Source organism: Epinephelus lanceolatus, chromosome 11 (assembly GCF_041903045.1).
Source record: "Epinephelus lanceolatus isolate andai-2023 chromosome 11, ASM4190304v1, whole genome shotgun sequence".
Classification (NCBI taxonomy): domain Eukaryota; kingdom Metazoa; phylum Chordata; class Actinopteri; order Perciformes; family Serranidae; genus Epinephelus; species Epinephelus lanceolatus.
Window position 1 is genome coordinate 43,133,836 of NC_135744.1, and position 21,651 is coordinate 43,155,486.

A 21,651-nucleotide genomic window follows, 5' to 3' on the forward strand; every position below is an offset into this window, starting at 1 on the left:
TTTATTTGTTACCATGATGCAAAACGATCAACATAAACCTGAGATAAGAGAAGAAGACATGTCAGCAGGAAATGTAGTTCAGTATTTCTCTTTGAATTGTGGCTGAGTTGAAGTATAACATATCAGAAAATGAAAATACTGAAGCACCTAATGTTTGTGTTTGTGTTGACAGATGGAAAATGCCGGTTATGAGTTGGAGCGTCTCTACACGGACGTGACGTCTCTGTGCAGCAGGATTGAGCTCCTCCCCTGCAGCACGGCCAGAGACCGCCTCGCCCAATCAGGTAAGAGCACGACTCTTCAGCCGGAGACAAATCATCTGCGGCTTTTCGCTCCCAATGTAAACAACAGCAGCGTGATTCACCGACACACCTGATCTCTGATTGGCTGTTAGGTGAGGATCAGATTTAAGAGCGCAGTGTGTGTCTGATTTATCTGACTTTATCTCATTCTCATGAATACAGTATCTCAAGAACGCATTGAGAAATATCTTTACATGTGGCACAAACGTCCACTTTGACTCAACGATTAACTGATTAGATTTTGGTGGTCAAAGGTCACCATGACCGTCCCATTCATGTGAACTCGATATCTCAAGAACGCTTTAAGGGAATTCCTTCAAAATTTGGCACAAACGTCCTTTTGAATTCCTCTGAATAGATTGTGCTGGTCAAAGGTCACAGTGACCTTTCATTCATCTATGAAGGTAATATCTTAAGAAGGCCTTGAGGGAATTCCTTCATATTTAAAACAAACCTTAACCTGGACTCAAGAATGAACTGATCAGAATTTTGTGGTCATAGATTAAAGGTCACTGTGACCTTGTCTGTCTCATTCTTGTGAGCGCAATATCTCAAGAAGGTCCTGAGGAAACATCCTCAGATTTGGTATTGGTGGTCTGTCTTTATTATGAATTTGGTGATCAAAGGTCACTGTGATGCTGTGTCCATCTCATTCTCGTGAATGCAATATCTCAAAAATGCATTTTGGGAATATCTTAACATGTGGCACAAACGTCCATTTTGACTCAGTGACAGACTGGTTAGAATTTGGTGGTCAAAGGTCACTGTGACGTCACAAAACATGTTTTTGGCCATAACTCAGAAAATAATACACTAATCAGGACAAAACTTCACATAAATGTCTAACAGGATAAAATAATGATAAATAAAATAAAAATAAATAATGAAGTCCAAAGGTCAAAGGTCAGCTTCCACATGACATCATCATGTTCTGTAAAAACACTGACTCACTGTGACTCAAACTGTGAGTCATTTCAGATCTTCTGTCTGTATGAAGCCTCTATGTTTTACAAAATTTAGCGTCTTTGCAGCAACATCCATATGTGAAGCATCTTCTGTCATGGCTCCGTTTGAGTCTGACAGACGCGGACGTAAACTGTTAACGCAATTTAGCTGGTCTGTGGACACAAACAACAGCAAGGTGGTAATTCTGTTGGTTTGTTTTGGTTTGGTTTTTGTAGTTTTTGCTTCAAACCAAAAGTTAGACAGAAATACTACTAGGGAGAGATTCAGCTGACAAAGTCAAGTTGAGTAACTCCGGCACTGAAAGATTTCACAGAAGAAGACAGAGACTTCCTGCCTCGCTGTGGTGTTTGTTTTGTCTTCGTCGTTTGTTTGTGTCGAGAGTTCTGAATGAGAGCGTTCAGGTAGGTGGGTGAAGCCAGCTGTTGTTTGGTAAGAAGAAAACTTGGAGATGTTTCCACAACACAAAACCTCTGCTAACAAAGCCCGCCCCCACCCCACTCTCCACCCTCTCCTACCTCCATGCAGAAATGGCGAAGCGCGTGGCCAACATCCTGCGGGTGGTGCTGAGCCTGCAGCAGGGCGACACAGCCTCTGACTCCCTCAGCATCCCGCTCATCCAGCTGGCGCCGCACATCACCCGCCTGCCGATGCCGGAGGACTACACGCTGGAGGAGCTGCGAGGCCTCACGCAGTCGTACCTGCGACAGCTCATCGTCAGCCAATGAGAACAGGAAGCAGGACGTGTTGTTCACATCAGATAAATGATAAAACTTCAGCTGCTCAAACATCATGAGACTGAGAGCTTTTCCAAATAAAGGAGTAACAACAAACTGACGTTTGTTTCTGCAGAGGACGATTTGATTCTGGAGTTTATTCGCTTCAGTTCTAGACGCCGTCTGTTCGAGCTTCTTCAGCACTGAAAAATAAAAACAGGCACAAAGCTGCGATACTTCATTCCTCTTCATCTGTGTGCGTCTGTCTCTTCAGGGGAGAGTTTTAAAAGAAACAACAGGAAGTGACAGGAAATGACTCCCAACTATAAATAACCTCCTCTCTGCAACATGGCAGTCAACCATGAAGCAAACATGTCACTCTGTTGTCAGTCAGCGTCAGTCGGTAGACAGGTGTCTCACCCCGCTGCCACCAACACTGTTAATCAAAACTTAGTTAAATTTAGGTTGTGACATTGAGTGACCAAAATTCAACGTCAGAATGTCAAATGTCAACATAAATTTGACGTAAAGTTCTGACGACAGACGACATCGAAACCAACAACATGTTTGTGTTGTGTTGTTAAATAAAAAAATCTAACGTCTTTCAGTCGTCCCATGCTGATGTCGTCCTCGTAATGTTCAGAGAACAAAGACTAACAAAACGTTGTCATGGTAACATCCACACAATGTGAAATTCTTACGTTGTCAGACATCCATAACATCATCAACCTGATTTTCATTCCAACCAAAATTTGACATCTTTCTGACCTCATATTGACGTCCAGTGTCACCTGGGTAACTGGTCGACTAATGGAACCAGTGAATGGTTCTGCTGGTTTCCGTTCACTTCTGTAGATTTGAAAATCAATCACAAGATTCTGGAAACTTCACCTGTGATCATTGAGTCTGTTCAGTGACGTCAATGTTGTATTTTAGTAGTGGGATAATTTACCACAGATGTTCAGAACAATCTGTAGTTAACGTAACACAAGGAATTAATTTCAGCAGTGTTGAAGACGTGAGATCAGAAAACACAACCAAACATCGTCCAGGTTTCAGCTGATATGTTATTAATACAGATGAAGTTCACTGTGATAGACGATAAAACTCAGTCTGCTGATAGATGCTCATACTCAACGAACTGTCACCAATATTAAAATTACACCTATTTTTCTAGTAGTCATTAAAACATGCAAACACACAGATGTGGTCATTTTTAAAGGAGCAGTTCATCACTTTGAGTGTTGATGTTCAGGATTAAAGTTAGACACTGAGTCATTTCCAAGTTCTGTTATTGTTGTTTACTCTGAAATTCTCCCCCAGAACTCCGGCTTCTTTCACTCTTTACATGACAAGTTTGGTATTTTTCAACCTGGAACCTGATTTCCCATGTTTTTGTTTTTAAGTGACACATTGGTCCGTTATTGAGCCGTCACTTTATGCCCAGGAAAAGTGTTTGTTTTTGCCACATATCCTGACAGAGATAGACGGGCGTATCCCTGCAATCCTCGTCTACAGGACTGCCAGCAGCCACGAAATGAACGTCCACAAGAAGTTTTTGTCATTGACAGGCTCAGATTGTTGTTCTAAGTGTCTGACAGCATTATCAAAGGATCCCTACAGAGATAGAGCTTTGTGTTAAAGAGTTAGATCCTTTTTGTTTGACCAGAAACAGCCCTGAAATCACCGTCACCAAACCCACCAGACTACATTTAAATAAACACTCATTTTATCGTCAAAAAACACACTTCAGTCAAAGTCGACAGAAACAAAATTAAATTCACAGAAACCATCTTGGTTCATCTTTCCACTGTTGCAACAATCACCAGCTCTGGTTTGGTTGAAATTAACCCTTAATTCACCAGTTACATGTGACAACATGCTGCCTCTGTACACTAAAATATTTAAATGGAGTCTTGTGGGTTTGGTGACGGTGATTTCAGGGCTGTTTCTGGATCATACTCAACCATGCAAAGCTCTGTCTCTGTATAGATCATTTCCATAATGTTGTCAGACACTTGTAACAACAAGAACAATCTGAGTCTGTCAGTGTCAAAAACAAACACATTTTTACCAAATGTTACTTTCGTGGCTGTCGGCTGCAGCGCTTCCTCTCAGCACTGTAGACTAGGGTTGCAACGATACATCGTTTTCAAGGTATGCTGTGGTATAAAAGTTGATGGTTATCATAGCGTGTTTACTTATCTACGATATTGGGGAAAAAAAAATGCAACTGGACGGAGAACGTCAGCTCTGTTTACAAAATAGTTTCAATTGTAGTAATTAAATATTTGTTCAGCCAACAGGAACCCTTCTGTTATATTCCTTTAAGGCTCGTTCTGACTGATAAGATATTTTGGATAGTTATTACACCGTGAAAATCTGGTACAATCCTAACTGGGCCAATGTCAAAAAATATTGTTCCACTTAAACACAAAAACATGGCAAAATAGGTTAAAAATACCAAACTTACTGTTAGAGAGTATTTTGTCCCTGTGTTTGAACAGTGTCTTTGTAACGGCACTACGTTGTGCTTACGAGCGAGTAAATGTAACTCTCAAATTCTCATTTGACCCCAATGAAAGTGCCGCGTTTGTGTTAGTGATTAGCTCTAAAATAAACCCGTCTCTGACTTTTTTTTTTTTCTCAAGTTTTGTTTTTATTCCAAGTACATAAAAACAGCAGTTAGCTTAGCGTAGTGTGACAGCAGCATCTGTCCATCTGTCCATATGTGAATAAAGATCTAAATATTAAAGACGAGTGCTGACGTCGGACAGACGGGTGGTTTTGTTTCGGAGAGCTCAACATGCAAAGTGTAAAATGTGTGATGGTCTATTTTTGTAGATTTTTTCAGTTTGGTTTGAATGTAAATCTGAAGTGCGCGCACGTAAACCAGAGGTAAACAAGTATTATTATTAATATTATTTTTTATTATAATTAGTACTTCGTTATAGTTTTGTCGTCAGACTTTCTGAAGTGAAGAGTTTCCTTCTAAAACGAGCTGCCAGCCGGAGATTTCACTGCGTGTAATTATATAAATATTGTATATTTTTGGAAAATCAAACAGGGAGTATCAGGTCGTTTTTATTCTCCACCTTTAATTATTAATGAACTGGATGCAAAGTGTTTTAGAATGAAACTCTTCACTTATTGATTGATTATTATTTTTTGGTTGTAGACAAACTGTCAGCTCGCCAACAATGTTTTTTCTTTTGTTTGTTTGTTTTTCAAAGTAAAATCAGTTTTGTTGTTTCTCAGCCGACCGGATGCTCGATATGATGTCTGTTTATTCTCCTCTTCAACACAAACTCTGTGTGTGTGTGTGTGTGTGTGGTTTATATGGATGATACTGCTGTGTGTGAGTGTGTGTGCATGTTTCCTGATGATTTTGTTGATAATATTTTTTAATAAAGTCAAGTAGAAATAAAGTTTTTTTCATGGTATTTTTGGATCTCAAGATTTTTTTTTTTTTTTTTTTTGCAGCCACAAAACGCGAGTTAGACTCTTTAGTCTGATTTTTCAGCGACACTTTCTGCAGCACTGAACCTCTTTAAAGTATCTCTGCTCAACGTGGTTCATTGTTTTTGAAAAGTTTGATGCAAAGGCTAAAGATGGATTTACAGGATTGTGTAGCCTCAACACAGAGCTGAAGCCGCTGTGAGCATTTATACTTATTCAGTAGTGTCTGTGTCACTCTGCAGTTACGCCTCCAAAACAATAGTCGGCGGCAGGGTTTCTGTGAAGTGCTGTAAAGTTTAGTTGATTCAGAACATACAATAAACACATCAAACACACATTAAACACACAATAGACACACATCAAACACACAAACAATAAACACATCAAACACGTTAAATACATTTAACACAGTAAACACATTAAACACAATAAACACACATTAAACACACATTAAACATGGCTTAATAGAGACAGTTTCAAACACAAATCAGCTTCACTATAACTCGCAGCATTCACAGACAAACACTTGTCTTTATCTGGACACATTTTCCCCACAAATACAACATGCTAACGTTATTAGCACAAGCCTATGGCATTTTACATTGTATACATTAGCCTAGCAGCTAGCGAACTTTTCCTCTGCTCATCTGAAACCAGGGACAACAGCAACATTTAACAAAGGTAACGTTACAAAATTCGGCTCCGTTACAACTCACAAGGTTCACTGACAAAACTGACAAAAAAAATTGCTGTTTTTACTACGTTCATTCATTCATACAGTTTCCAGTAGGTTGCTCGCTGCTAAAAAATATCTGGCCCATCATTATTTTCTGGTTTTAAAATCCGGCCCAGTTGAATGTCCATCTCCGTCCCAACCCTCACCTGTGGTCATGAGCTCTGGGTAGTGACCAAAACACTGACGTCACAGATACAAGCAGCTGAAATGAGTTTCCTCTGTAGGGTGTCTGGGCTGAGCCTTAGAGATAGGGGGAGGAGTCAGACATCTGGAGCCAAAAACGCCAAAAAAATAATCTAAACATTTGAAAAGAGATGACGATGAGACAAAATAAAACTTCACTTATTGTTTCGTCATGGTTAAAGAAATAAATAACCATCAAACACAACACTGAGAAGTCTTCAGTGTCCTCAACATCCATTCATTCATTCATTCATTCAGATGACTGTTGTTTGCTTTATTAGTTTATTACACATTGATTGGTGCTATTTTTAAATTTTACATTTGGTTTAATTTTCTTCAGCTGCAGCAGAAACACAAAACCTCTAGTTCCAAGTTTTCTGAGTCCAAATCTGCCAAAGTACCTGCAGTTAGTAACTCGGTCAAAGCACAAGCTTTAAACAAAAAGGCCTCAACAGTCAAAGTGGGTTATCTGCCACGAGTGGCTGTTTTATTAAAAAAAGAAGAAGTCAGCTACTGAAGCACCAGGAATATCACACAGAAGACAGAATACATAAACCACCCTGATGAAACAGCTGCACACTGTGTTTATGTTTTTTAACAGGAACCTGCTGAAAAACAGTGTGTAACGGAGTCAGGGCAGTTTTAACTGGAACACACAATATTAACTGATGTATTAAAAAATCCTCAGTACTGGACGTAAACAGAGTCGGTTCAATGTGCAGTTTATTTACACCTTTTTCATTTCAATGATTTTATTTCCTTGAATTTTTGCATCTGCTGTGAGCGGCAATTCAAAGAACAGTCTCAGCGCTAAATCGTCATCCGCTCTGAAGCCGAGTGTGTTCGCCAGAAGTCGAGTTGTGATGAAGAACGTCTGCGTCTGGTCGTTGAACTCGACCTCCAGGTGAGTGTTGGTCTTATTGGACATTTTCAATCTCAGTATTTTAATCCTCCCCGTCTGGACAGGAGCACTTTGGACCTGGATGAAGACAGATCGATACTCAGAGTGAAGGTTTGGAGAGTTCAGAGGTGAGAGGAACATCTGTGACTGTCAGTGTCTTCAACAGTTATATTATGGGATGTTGTTCTTTTTATTTTCTATTTGTTGAAAATGTTTTTGCATCAGCTGATTAGGATGAAGTTTAAGGGTGCTTTCAGACCTGGAGTCGTCTCCTTTGGTCTGAATCAGGGACTCATGTTGTTCCAAAGTTGTATTACTGCCTAGAGTTGTTTTGTGCAAGATAAATGTGACACTTTCTAATGTCACAATGGAGGGACAACTACACAGGTTGATTTTAGCGCTGCTCATCGTGGACTATATTGCTGTCATTGTTCATTTTAGTCAAAGCATACAGTTTGAAAACGAGGCGCGGCTCCAACTAGAAAACCTGCCCAAACAAACTGCACTGAAGGGTTTGACTGGACTGAAACAAGGCAGGTGTGAAAGCACCCAAACTTTTACTGACAAAGAGGAGACACATGACAAACTAATGTTAGCCTCAGTAGATCAGAGACATCTCTGAGCTACCTTGGGGGTTTTGGTGGATTCAGCAGGTTTCAGGGATGAATTTTGCATCTCCTGTTTCGGCTTCACGACTCCAGCAGGATAAATCTGAAAAAACCATAAGATTAAAACAAATAATTAATTATCAGATATTGGAAGCAGCTCTCAGTATAATACAAATGTTTGTGGTGTTGAATTAGAGTTTCTACAATAAATCTTAGTTGAGACTTAGAGGAGTGAAACGACTGTTAGCCTGCAGTGGTTTTAGCCGGGGTATCTCAGTAAACTGTCAGCTGATTTCATCTCTCTCTGTCTCTCTCTCTCTGTCTCTCTCTGTCTGTCTGTCTCTCTCTGTCTGTCTCTCTCTCTCTCTCTCTCTCTCTCTGTCTCTGTCTGTCTGTCTCTCTCTCTCTCTCTCTCTCTGTCTGTCTCTCTGTCTGTCTCTGTCTGTCTGTCTGTCTGTCTGTCTCTCTCTCTCTCTCTCTCTCTCTCTCTCTCTCTCTCTCTCTCTCTCTCTCTCTCTGTCTGTCTGTCTGTCTCTCTCTGTCTGTCTGTCTCTCTCTGTCTGTCTCTCTCTCTCTGTCTGTCTCTCTCTCTCTCTCTCTCTCTCTCTCTCTCTCTCTCTCTCTCTCTGTCTCATTGTGTCATATGGATTACTGTTAATTTATTATGCTGATCTGTTCTGTACGACATCTATTGCACGTCTGTCCGTCCTGGAAGAGGGATCCCTCCTCAGTTGCTCTTCCTGAGGTTAAAGGGGAGTTTTTCCTGATCAGCTGTGAGGGTCTTAAGGACAGAGGGATGTCGTATGCTGTAAAGCCCTGTGAGGCAAATTGTGATTTGTGATATTGGGCTGTATAAATAAAATTGATTGATTTAGGACCGGTTTGCTTTTGAACTTTCAGACTTTTTGGTTCAATCCAAACCAAAACTACAAGTGTGAAACCTTCTTGGACCAAACAGCTGAACGTTTGGCGATGAAAATAAGTGTTCCTGGCCCAGTGGGACGCAGGTGATAACAAGAGCATAGGTGGTGACAATGATGGGAGGTAGGTGATAAGGACCGCTGGAGCGTAGGTGACAACAACAGGAGGTAGTTTACAACAGAGGATGTAGGTGATGATGACGACACCTCAGGGCACTGTGATAAGTCCTGCAGTGTTCATAAGAGCCCTGTTTCCACTGAGCAGTATGTTGCTGTTCAGTTTGGTGTGGGTTTTTTTTCCGTTTCCAGTGTGTAAAGTTGTGGATGGTCCCAACAGAAGCGTTCCTTAGCGTCCCCATGTTTGGTCCCCCCTCTGTTGGGGTACCTAGCACACAGATCTGGTACTAAAAGGTGGAGCTAGAAACCCTGCAGTCTGATTGGTCAGTAGAGGACGCTCACTCTGGTTTTATGTAACCTCTGTTCATACATCAGTAAACTACAACTATAAAATGAAAGAGAAAAAAATAACTTCATTCACTGGGCCGACTGCCGGCAACTTTTAAGGTGGAACGTTAACTTGTAATGTTACTCAATGCATGAGTTGATGACGTGAATCCATCAGCACACCTTAAATTTCACTGTGACAACTTTGACCATCACTTTAGTTTTTATATGACACACACTTTTAGTAATGACTTTAAAAATATAGATGAATTTGGAGCGGATTATGTGAAGGTCATATATTCTAATCCTCACTTCCTGTGGGCTACAGCAACACTAAACCCCTGAGCTTGCCTGAGAAGGACTAAATGCACAAAGCTGCTATTTTTAAATATCCCATGGAGAGAGACTCTCACTGCAGCCTGTTCTATTTTGTTGTGAAAATGTGGGCGTGCAGCCTCGTTCTGTGGACGATAAACCAGGTGCAGACTTCCATCTGTGTCACCACTGATGAGGAAATACAGCGAGTGCTGGACGGAGCAGTGAGTGACAACAACCCCGCCCACATTTAAGAGGACTGTCTGAACACACCGAGGGTCTAGGTACCATGAAAGTAAAAACAAGGCTAAGTGTGACAAGTGTTAACAATGAACAACCAGCTGAGCTGAAAATAAAATCAAACACAAGCAGATGTTCGCCTCAGTAGATCAGAGACGTCTCAGCAGCTACCTGGGAGGTTTTGGTGGATTCAGCAGGTTTCTCTGTTTTCTGTTTGGGCTTCACAACTCCAACATGGTCTAAAAAACAAAACAAAAACAGTTGGGCATTTAGAACCACAGTAACTGAAACAGGACAATTCAGATGAATAACAACAAAACAAAGTGGTTAAAATAACATGATTATAGATAGAAATGTACATTAAATGACCATTATTATACCTCAGTGTTTGATTTAAGTGCCTGTGTGTGTGTGTGTGTGTGTGTGTGTGTGGACCTACCAGCTGCAGGTTTTTGCTTTTTGGCCATTGATCCTGAGTCAGCTGCCAGTTTGCTCATAGTCACTAAAAGAAGACATTTTAACAGAGTTAAAGTCACATGAATCAAAGAGATGTTGTGTTATTGACGCTGAATAACACACGTGATGTCTGAACAGTTCTGTGTGTTTAACAGTCACAAGTCTAAATGTGAAACTTTGTAACTGATAACATCAAATATACAGCAAACCTGTTTGTTAACCGAGAAACAAAAAAGGTAAACACAGAAACTGAAAATTATTCTCTGACTTCTTCAGAATCGTCTGAGCCTGTTTGTCTGCTGTGTTCAAACGTCCACACTGTCACACAGTCATCGTATGTCTTCAGTGGTTCAGTGTGTGTCGACCTACCAGCTGCAGGTTTTTGCTTTTTGGCCATTGATCCTGAGTCAGCTGCAGGTTTGCTCATAGTCACTAAAAAAAGACATTTTAACAAAGTTAAAGTCACACAAATCAAAGAGATGTTGTGCTAAGAAGTCTTGGAATGACCCGAGAAACGTGACAAAGAGCTCAAGGCGTCAACCTGCCCTCCGAATTTCCCAGATCCAATCTGATTGAGCATGTGTGGGACGTGCTGGTACCCCACCTCAAAACCCAAAAGACTCAAAGGATCTGTTGCCAACGCCGTGGTGCCAGACACCACAGGACACCCCCAGAGGTCCTGTGTCCATGTTTCAACATGTCAGAGCCAAGTCTGATCCAAGGAGGCCTCACCGTGGATCAGGGGTAAATGGTAAATGGACTGCACTTGTATAGCGCTTTTAACGTCTTCCGACTACTCAAAGCTCTTTTGCACTATGAGTCACATTCACACACTGGTGGCCGAGGATATCATTCATGGTGCCACATGCAACTCAATAACCATTCACACACCATGGTGGTGACAACCATCAGGAGCAAATAGAGGTTACATGTCTTGCCCAAGGATACTTTGACATGCGGACTGGAGGAGCCAGAAAAAACTTGGGACGTGCCGGTACCTCTGTGGTACCAGCACATCCCACAGATGCTCAATCAGATTGGATCTGTGTGTGTGTGTGTGTGTGTGTGTGTGTGTGTGTGTGTGTGTGTGTGTGTGTGTGTGTGTGTGTGTGTGTGTGTGTGTGTGTGTGTGTGTGTGTGTGTGTGTGTGTGGACCTACCAGCTGCAGGTTTTCGCTTCTTGGTCATTGATCCTGAGTCAGCTGCCAGTTTGCTCATAGTCACTAAAAAAAGACATTTTAACAAAGTTAAAGTCACACACTGCGGGAGGAAACCATAAGTTCAACTGATCCACTGACAATTGAGAGTTGAGTGATAAAAGCTGTATGTCTATGAATGATTGCTGTATTTGTTTGTGCTTTTATTTATTGAACTGGGAGCTGTAAACTGAATTGCCCACACAGGATAAATAAAGTTTTCTGAACTGAACTGAATGAATCAAGGAGATGTTGTGTTAAAGGGCCAGTGTATAATATTTGGCATGGTTTATTGTCAATCTGAATCTGAATCTGAATATTCTACCCATTAATATGTTTATACAAGTGTATGATCGCTATAAAATAAAATTCGTTTGGTTTTCGTAGCCTTATAATTATACTTTTATATATATATATATATATATCAAGGGCCTTGCTTTAGAGAGGTCGCCATCTTGCGCCGCCATGTATGTAAGGCAGCCCGAGCGGACAATCCAGCCAGCCAGAGAACGCGTTTCGCGTGTATAAATAAACCAACGAAGACAGTGGAAGGAAGGAAGAAGGAGGAGGAAACAGCAGAGTGTTAGTAGTTCGTCGATAGAGAGTAGTGAAAAGTTTTTTTAGTTATAAAGTTTGCGAATGGACCACACTTACCACGCAACAGGAGAGAATGAACCCGAACCGTCATCTGCGAGGAAAAGAAGACGCAACTTCACTCCTTGTGATGCACTCTCTGCGGCGCTTTTCCTCCTGATGATATATCTCCCCAACGATGGTAGCAGAAGCACCGAATCCCATTCTGTGCATTCAGCCTCTCTTCTTGCCCGCTCAGCATCAAACACATGGAGTTCCTCATCTGTGTGCTCCGGCTCAAACAGGTATGGCTCTGGGTCTGTGTCCGCTACAAGAAACTCTTCAAAATCGCGTTCAAAGTCGTCCATTGCAGCTACTATAGTCAGGAGATATTGCTAGGCTAAATAAACAGCTGAGCTCTGTTTACCGGCTACGCTGTCAGTCAGTGTGCCGGCTGGAGATTGGTGGAGCAGAGAGGGGAGGGGGTGCCCGCTCGGTATGGTAAACGAGTATGTGTGTATGAAGTGTTTCTGTTACGCTAGAAGAGTCAGAGTTTGGGACGAGTCTTTTACCCCCTGGAGTGTTACCGGAGTTTCTGGAGTGCTCAAATAAACTGGCCTTTTTCCCGAACGCTCCTCTGGTCTCCTGCTCGTGAGGGATTCATTACAATATGGTAACATGGTTTAGATTTCTAAATAAACATTCACCTCGTCGCTAGATAGACCTACTCCTGAAAAACTCGTGCGCAAGGCTTTTTGTCCCTACGAGGCCACCGTCGTTTACCCGACGGGAGGGGTGAGCGAGTGAGCCCTGCAATCTAGAATTTGACCACTGATGTCACTGTTTTCAACCCATTTTACACACTGGCCCTTTAAAAAAGTCTTTTTATTGACGCTGAATAACACACGTGATGTCTGAACAGTTCTGTGTTTAACAGTCACACGTCTAAATGTGAAACTTTGTCACTGATAATATCAAATATACAGCAAACCTGTTCAGTAATTAACCGAGGAATGTGACAAAGAGCTCAAGGCATCAAACTGCCCTCCAAATTCCCAAATTCCCCAGATCCAATCTAACTGAGCATCTGTGGGTACGTGTGTGTGTGTGTGTGTGTGTGTGTGTGTGAGCCTACCAGCTGCAGGTTTTTGCTTCTTGGCCACCAGTCCTGACGCACTCTCATTTTTGGTTGTCATCTCTGAAAAACATTTTAAAAGGTGAAACACAGAAACTGAAAACAATTCTCCAACCTCTTCAGAATCGTCTCAGGCTGTTAGTCTGGAGTTTGTAAAGTGTAAATAGAGGCATCTGCTGGGCTTTTATTGTGAGGTTTAAGCAGAGTTTATTCTGTGCAGATATCACAGATGTCTGGGAGGAGACCCTCGGTGAGAACACATTATCTCAACAGGTGGAGTCTGAACCTGGATTTGATTCACTTTTCTGGTTAGTTTCTGTCTTTGTTTTGTGCTGCGACTTCTCCTTGTTCCTCCACTTGGAGTAAATTATGCTGTTTAAATAAGGTTTTGCTTGCTCCATCGTCTGAACTCACTTTTTTCTTTCTGACGTTGTTTCTTCAGTTTCTCCACGAAGGGGCGCAGGTGCTCCTGGACAGCAGCATCATTCCTGGGTAACTGCTTCATCTCTTTGTCTATGATACTGATGGACCCCTCTGTCCCGTAGTACTGGATGATTATGTACGGGATCTCTTCTCTGGTCTTGTCCGTCTTCACACCTTGAGGAATTTTGACCAGGTTGAACATCAACTTCCTGAACTGCGGCTCGGTCAGCTCCTCCAGGATGGAAGTCAGAGCTGTTTTCCACTTTGTCTCAAAAATCTTCAGCGACATCTGAAACACAGAGAGACCAAAGAACAAGAGAAAGTTTCCACATTAAAAACAGAAAATACTTGAGAGTATTGTTGCTGATCAATTGACTGCCCATCTTTCTGCTAATAATCTCTTTGACAACTTTCAATCTGGCTTCCGCTCCTGTCATTCTACTGAAACTGCCCTGACTAGAGTTGTCACTGACCTGCTGATCACTGCAGACTCTGGATCAGCTTCCTTACTTTTAATTCTTGATTTGAGTGTGGCTTTCGATACCTTAGATCACTGTGTGCTTTTAAATCGGTTAGAGCATTGCGTTGGTGTACATGAGCTGGCACTCTCATGGTTCCAGTCTTATTTATCTAGCAGATCCCAATGCGGTAGTTTTAATAATTCTAATTATAATGAATAATGAATGTTCTACTGTCATCTCTGGTGTGCCCCAGGGTTCTGTCCTTGGCTCTCTGTTGTTTTGTATTTACATGCTCCCTCTGGGCAAGAGCTTTTCAGAATATGGCATTAAGTTCCATTGCTATGCGGATGATACGCAGCTACACATGCCGCTGCAGCCAAATGACCCCTCCCAAATCCAAAATTTAGAGGCATGTGTATCCCAAATCAAACTTTGGATGTGTCACAACTTCCTTATGCTTAATGCTGCAAAGACTGACTTGTTAGTGAATGAGCCTAATAACTATAAGCATTTGTCTGAGGATCTATGTCTTAATATCAGTGGATGTATGATCACTGAGAGCTCACGCATTAAAAACTTAGGAGTTATTTTTGATTCGACTCTGACTTTTCAGCCTCATATCAAGGAAATCACTAAGACAACATTTTTTCATCTGCGTAACATAGCCAAAATCCGCCCTGTTTTATCTTTCTGAAACGCTGTTGTCACACAGTCATCGTGTTGTTCATGCTCTTGCGTCCTCTAGACTGGATTATTGCAATGCTCTTTTCTCTGGCCTCCCTAGCTGTGCTATCAGAGGTCTTCAGCTTGTGCAGAATTCAGCCACCAGACTTTTGACAAGAACCAGTAGATATAGCCACATAACTCCTGTCCTGGCTTCACTGGCTGCCTGTTCAGGCTAGAGCTGATTTTAAAGTTCTTCTTTTAACTTATAAGGCCTTAAATGGAATGTGGAATGTGGGAGGAATGGCCTCCCATTAGTTATTAGAGAAGCTACCTCCACTGCAATTTTTAAATCCTGTCTTAAAACACACCTTTTTACTCAATATTTCGGTTAGTCCAATTTGTAACTGTTTTATCACTGTCTTTTTGTGCTTTTATTATTGTTTTTATTGTTTAGTCTTTTATTGTACTTGGTTTTTATTGTAAAGTGTATTGAGACCATGTACCATGGTGGCATGGACTCCTCGTGACCTCTCACAGTGTGCTGTGGTATCTGGCACCAAGACGTTAGCAACAGATCCTTTAAGTCCTGTAAGTTGCGAGGTGGGGTCTCCATGGATCGGACTTGTTTGTCCACCACATCCAACAAGTGCACGATTGGATTAAGATCTGGGGAATTTGGAGGCCAAGGCAAAACCTCAGGCTCGTTGTTGTGTCCCTCAGACTATTCCTGAACCATTTTGCTTTGTGGCAGGGCACATTATCCTGCTGAGAGACGCCACTGCCATCAGGGAATACCATCTCCATGCAAGGGTGTACATGCTCTGCAACAATGCTTAGGTAGATGGTACGTGTCAAAAGTATCATCCACATGGATGGCAGGACCCAAGATTTCCCAGCAGAGCATTGCCCAAAGCATCACACTGCCTCCGCGGGCTTGCCTACATCCCATAGTGCATCCTGGTGCCATGTGTTCCCCAGATAAGCGACGCACACTGACCCGGCCACTCATGTGATGTAAAAGAAAACGTGATTCATCAGACCAGGCCACCTTCTTCCATTGCTCCGTGGTCCAATTCTGATGCTCACGTGCCCATTGTTGGCGCTTTTGGCGTTGGACAGGGGTCAGCATGTTGACTGGTCTGCGGCTTTGCAGCCTCATACGCAACAAACTGCGATGCACTGTGTATCCTGAGACCTTTCTATCAGAACCAGCATTTGCTTCTTCAGCAACTTGAGCTACAGGAGCTCATCTGTTGGATCAGACCACACGGGCCAGCCTTCGCTCCCCACATGCATCAATGAGCCTTGTCCGCCCATGACTCTGTCACCAGTTCACCACTGTTCCTTCCTAGGACCACTTCTGATAGATACTGACCACTGCAGACCGGGAACATCCCACAAGAACTGCAGTGTTGGAGATAGTCTGACCCAGTCATCTAGCCATCACAACTTGGCCCTTGTCAAAACACACTCAGATCCTTACGCTTGCCCATTTTTCCTGCTTCTAACACATCAACTTTGAGGACAAAATGTTGACTTGCTGCCTGATATATCCCACCCACTAACAGGTGCCATGGTGAGGAGATAATCAGTGTTATTCACTTCACCTGTCAGTGGTCATGATGTTGTGCCTGATCGGTGTATATCATGTATTCATATTTACACCTCAAAGAGAACTCTGTATTTCATTTGTTCCTGTGGAGGGACTCATCCGACAGCCTGACAGCATAACATCTGTTAAATCTCACAACCCAACTGTTGAAGCTGGTTTATGTAACACTGAATGTACCCTCTGCCCCTAACTGTTTTTATTTATCACTGTTTGTGTGTGTGTGTGTGTGTGTGTGTGTGTGTGTGTGTGTGTGTGCGCCCACTTGTGCCCATCTTTGTTCTGTTTGACCTTGGGTGTTTTGAAAGGTCTTCGTCTTCATCGTCCTCCGCTTATCCGGGTCCGGGTCGCGGGGGCAGCAGCCTCAGCAGAGAAGCCCAGACAGTCCTCTCCCCAGCCACTTCCATCAGCTCTTCCGAGGGAACCCTGAGGCGTTCCCAGGCCAGCCGGGCGACGTAATCCTTCCAGCGTGTCCTGGGGCGGCCCCGAGGTCTCCTCCCAGTTGGACATGCCCGAAACACCTCCCAAGGGAGTCGTCCAGGAGGCATCTTTATCAGATGCCTGAACCACCTCAACTGGCTCCTCTCGATGTGGAGGAGCAGCGGCTCTACTCCAAGTCCCTCCCGGATGTCCGAGCTCCTCACCCTATCTCTAAGGCTGAGCCCAGCCACCCTGCGGCCGCTTGTACTAGCAATCTCGTTCTTTCGGTCACTAAGGTGCCTTTCAAATTAAATGTATTTTTTTTAATTAATTAAAACTGAAGCTTCAATACAGAGCAGACAGAACAAACATTATCTACTAACTGTAAATCTTATTTCTGACATTTCTTCTCACTTCACCACTTTAATGTTACTGCTAACTGAATATTGAACATGTATACCAATTTACACACATGCATGAGGAGGTGGAGGGGACAGTGACAGCATTCTGAGTTTTACAAGCAGCAGCTGTGCTCCGAAAATCTGCGGAGGCACAGATTCTGTACGGACCTGCTGATAACATGTTCAATCACTACAGGCAGTGGTGGAATCTAACTACTACACATCAGCGTATGCATCAGCCATGTTGAGTCCAAACCTTTAAACCTTCAACAACATCATTATCTTCACAGGGAAAAGTAACCGATCGTGTTACTGGCTGACACAGGAAATGAAGGTATGAATACTCGACATCTTTTCTTTGTTCCACCCTCCAGTTTGATGCTGTATGTGTAATGATGTGTTTAAGGATCTGATCTGACAGAAGATTAACTGTTTAAGAGATGAAAGTTTCTGGTTCATACTCACGTTCTCCTTTTCTTCACGACAGACAGTTTTATTCTGTAAATCAACAGCAGGCGTCAGAGAGAGTTGCTCTCAGTGGAACAGTGTCACAACTTGTTTGTGGCTGATACCAACTTCAGTCAGGTTTTGCTACCGCCGCCGCTGCCACTGCTGCTGCCACTGCCACTGCCGCTGCCGCCCTGCTTGTCTGGAAGAAATTATCAGATATACCTGAATTTTTTTTTTAATCATCAATTTTATTTTTGCCAACCTTGACAGTTAATCCTCCCCAACAATCAGCTTCAACCACTGTTTCCCCTCCTGTGATCGATGGTTTAGCCCACATGTAGAGAACAGAGCGGGAAACAAAGCGAGCGTGTGCTTTCAGTTTGTGTAAAAACTAAATACCACAGAGTGTTTTGTGGTCTGAGTTGTTACAAAGTGAGCTGATGACTTGTTCCAGCAGCGATAGTCAGTTGTTCAGCCTCAGTCTGTGGCTAAAGAACGATTCAGACACTTTACTTCTGTAAATGCAGTTTTACTGTACTGTAAAACAAATACTGTGCTACAAGTGGAAGTACTGCTTTTTAAATTTTAATTAGGAGTAAAAGCATTAGCAATTAAAATGTATTTAAAGTACCAAGAGTAAAAGTACTTTTGATGCAGAATGGCTCCAGTTCACATCCTTAAAGGAGCCACAGAGTGTGGCCGACTGTATGTCTTATTATTATTGCATTATTAACTGAGGAGCTCATTCAGGACTCACGCAAACCACACAGCTCTGAAATGGTGCATTTATTCAGCTGATGTTTGAATCCAAAACCACTCAGAATAAGTTCATTCAACATGTGGACACGATCCCTAAATCAGCTTCAGTCAATATGCTGCCCAACTGCACGAGCTACATTCAGAAACAAAAAGAGATAAAGAGGTTTATTATTTTGTTGTTAAAATAATTAGCTGTAACATAAAGTGATGAACACACTCTGTCTCTTAATTCTAAGATAAACACTGCAGAACAATTCCACTCTCTGACATACTGTATATTTCATAATAATAATTATCAATACATTAATCAGCATCGCTCTGGTTCCCTCGTCAAAAAGCAAACGGGATCTTTCCATTGGATTTTTGCAGAAAAATAAAATCCATGGAAAACAAACACTGATACGCACACGTTTTACTCAGCAGGACAATCTTCACTATTGAACGCCACTTTTAGGATTATTGAAGCCTAAATCTGTTAGCAGCTAGTTAACGTTAGCTGTTAGCAGCTAGTTAACATTAGCTGTTAGGTGTTAAGCTGGATTTATGTGAGCATTTATACTTGTGCGGTGGTGTGTCTGTGTCACTCTGCAGTTACACCTCCAAAACACTAGTCGACAGTGGAGGTTTCTGTGAATTGCTGTGAAGTTTAGTTGATTCATGGGGCGCTGGTGGCTTAGTGGTAGAGCAGGTGCCCCATGCACAAGGCTATTGCCGCAGTGGCCTGGGTTCTACTCCAGCCTGTGGCCCTTTGCTGCATGTCACTCCCTCTCTCTCTCCCCCCTCACACTTGTCTGTCCTGTACATTAAAGGCTTAAAAGCCCCAAAAAACACACAGTAAACACACATCAAACACACAGTAAACACACATCAAACACACATCAAACACACAGTAAACACACATTAAACACACATTAAACACACATTAAACACACATCAAACACACATCAAACACACAGTAAACACACATTAAACACACATTAAACACACATTAAACACACATTAAACATGGCTTAATAGAGACAGTTTCAAACACAAATCAGCTTCACTATAACTGGCAGCATTCACAGACAAACACTTGTCTTTATCTGGACACATTTTCCCCACAAATATAACATGCTAACATTATTAGCACAAGCCTATGGCATTACATATTGTATACATTAGCCTAGCAGCTAGCAGAGATTTCCTCTGCTCATATTTCAGCCAGGATAAATCACACACAGTGTGTGGAGGCTACAGGGACAGCTGCCTGCTCTGTTTTGAGACATGGCTCAAAGATACCATTGATGATGCGTCACTCCAGGTCGCAGGCTTTGGTGATCCCGTGAATGAAAGATGGTGCAAAAACTATACACTTAGGGAGTCCTACTGCTCTGAGGACATTGAGCTCCTGTCCCTATCATTCAGACCACATTATCTCCCTAGGGAATTTGGACAGATATTTGTCACGCTGGTCTATATTCATCCGAGGGCGAATGCCCGAGTTGCTGCAGACACCATATATGACACTGTGTGCAGGTTGGAGAATACTGCTCCTGACGCTCCCAAACTCATACTGGGGGACTTCAATGGCTGCACTATAAAACATGTTCTGCCCCACTTTCATCAGTACATCCATTGTCCTACGAGAGGAGAGCGGACACTTGACCTATGTTTCGGTAATATAAAGGAGGCATACAGGGGGTATCTGAAACCACCATTAGGTGACTCAGATCACAACACTGTACACTTGGTCCTCCTCTACAAACAGTGGCTTAAAACCAGCAAGCCTGAGCTGAGAACTATTCAGATATGGAATAATGACTCAGTGGACTGCCTGAGGGGATGCTTTGACTGTACAACATGGGACACTTTCATTGACAATAACACTAATTTGGATAAAGTCAATATGGTGGTAACAGATTCTATACTTTTTTGTGTGGACAGTACAATACCAACTAAATGTATTAAAATATTTCCAAATGATAAACCGTGGATAAATGGGGAGTTAAAAGTAGCACTGAAGAAGAAGAAACAAGCCTTTCAGCGGGGGGAGAGTAGACAGCTTAAAGTCATGCAAAAAGAAATCAGGCAGATTGTCATTAAGTGTAAAAAATAAATACGAACAGAAAATAGAAAGGAAGATGAGGGAGAATTCAATTCAATTTCAATTCAGCTTTATTTAAAGTGTAAAATCACCATAAACATGGTCTCAAAGCACTTTACAGTTCACATAGAAAAAAAAAACATTAGAAAAATACAATTTACAAACAAGCACAATTATTTACAAAATCAATTAAAATAAATAAAAAAGTGTTATCAAGTTGTACCATATGCTTGGGAAAATAAATAGGTTTTTAGTCTCAGTTTAAAGATGTCAACGGATTCTGCATCCCTTACTGATTGGGGGAGCCGGTTCCAGAGAAGTGGGGCACGGTGGGAAAATGCTCTACCACCTGCTGATTTTTTGTTAACTTTGGGGACTGTGAGGTAGTTACCATTTTGTGAGCGGAGAGCACGTGTTAGAACGTATGGAATGATTAGTTCAGATAAGTATGGGGGTGCTAGGCCATGTAGAGATTTGTAGGTGAGTAAAAGCAGCTTGACGTCTGATCTGGACTGGATCAGGAGCCAGTGAAGAGTGATTAAAGCTGGGATTATATGATCATATTTCCTGGTTTTGGTTAGTATCCTGGCTGCTGCATTTTGAACAAGTTGTAATTTGTTTGTGCTGCAGTGTGGTAGGCCAGAGAAGAGGATATTGCAGTAATCTAGTCTAGATGAAACAAAGGCGTGAACTAAGATTTCTGCATCTGAGGTATTTAGCAGGGGACGGATCTTTGAGATGTTGCGTAGATGTAAAAATTTAAATAACAATTTAAGACAGGCGTGGCAGGGAGTTTACACAATGATAGGACAGGAAAAAAAGGGAACATCACTGATAGGTAGTCATGGGGATGATCTGATTTTTGCAAATGAATTAAACAGGTTCTATGGCAGGTTTGATACATCAGATTTCAACAACGAGCGCAAACCGGTTGAGGCAACATCTCGAACCTGGCCAACAAGTTATTATTACAACAGAAGAAGTCTGTCAAACCTTCAAGAGGATTAAGCCAAAAAAAGCAGCAGGTCCTGACAGGTTAACTGGAACGGTACTGAAGGAGTGTAGGGAGGAGCTTAGTTACCTGTTTAAAATCTCACTGGAGACGCACTGTGTCCCTAGCGCCTGGAAATCCTCACTAATAGTGCCTGTTCCGAAAATATCTGAACCACAGACTTTAGGTGATTATTGTCCAGTAACCTTATTTCAAGAACATTGACTCCACCTCCCTCA

The 21,651-nt window shown here is 42.1% G+C and overlaps 2 protein-coding genes across 15 annotated transcripts in view; one reads left to right on the forward strand and one right to left on the reverse strand.

Annotated features, from left to right (window-relative positions):
- nup98 (nucleoporin 98 and 96 precursor) overlaps nucleotides 1-2,184 on the forward strand; it is a 39,989-nt gene extending 37,805 nt beyond the window's left edge. For all 4 annotated transcript variants that reach the window (XM_033635459.2, XM_033635474.2, XM_033635467.2 and 1 more), the window contains exons 34-35: nucleotides 173-284; nucleotides 1,794-2,184. In XM_033635459.2, coding sequence (XP_033491350.2) covers nucleotides 173-284; nucleotides 1,794-1,993 — 312 coding nt within the window. In that variant the 3' untranslated portion in view covers nucleotides 1,994-2,184. The remainder of the gene's footprint in view (nucleotides 1-172; nucleotides 285-1,793) is intronic.
- Nucleotides 2,185-6,819: 4,635 nt separating this feature from the next.
- Nucleotides 6,820-17,747, reverse strand: LOC117262502 (uncharacterized). 11 transcript variants are annotated; one of them, XM_078172658.1, is made up of 9 exons: nucleotides 17,592-17,747; nucleotides 13,561-13,858; nucleotides 13,147-13,209; nucleotides 11,403-11,465; nucleotides 10,613-10,675; nucleotides 10,227-10,289; nucleotides 9,959-10,014; nucleotides 7,888-7,971; nucleotides 6,820-7,338 (listed from the first exon to the last, which is right to left on the reverse strand). In XM_078172658.1, exons 2-9 carry the CDS (start codon nucleotides 13,856-13,858, stop codon nucleotides 7,087-7,089), a joined length of 942 nt encoding a protein of 313 aa, XP_078028784.1. In that variant the 5' UTR covers nucleotides 17,592-17,747; the 3' UTR covers nucleotides 6,820-7,086. The 11 variants fall into 11 exon arrangements, with proteins under 11 accessions (XP_078028784.1, XP_078028783.1, XP_078028786.1 ...); XM_078172657.1 differs by having other exon boundaries at nucleotides 9,959-10,026; XM_078172660.1 differs by lacking the exon at nucleotides 11,403-11,465.
- Nucleotides 17,748-21,651: the final 3,904 nt, after the last annotated feature.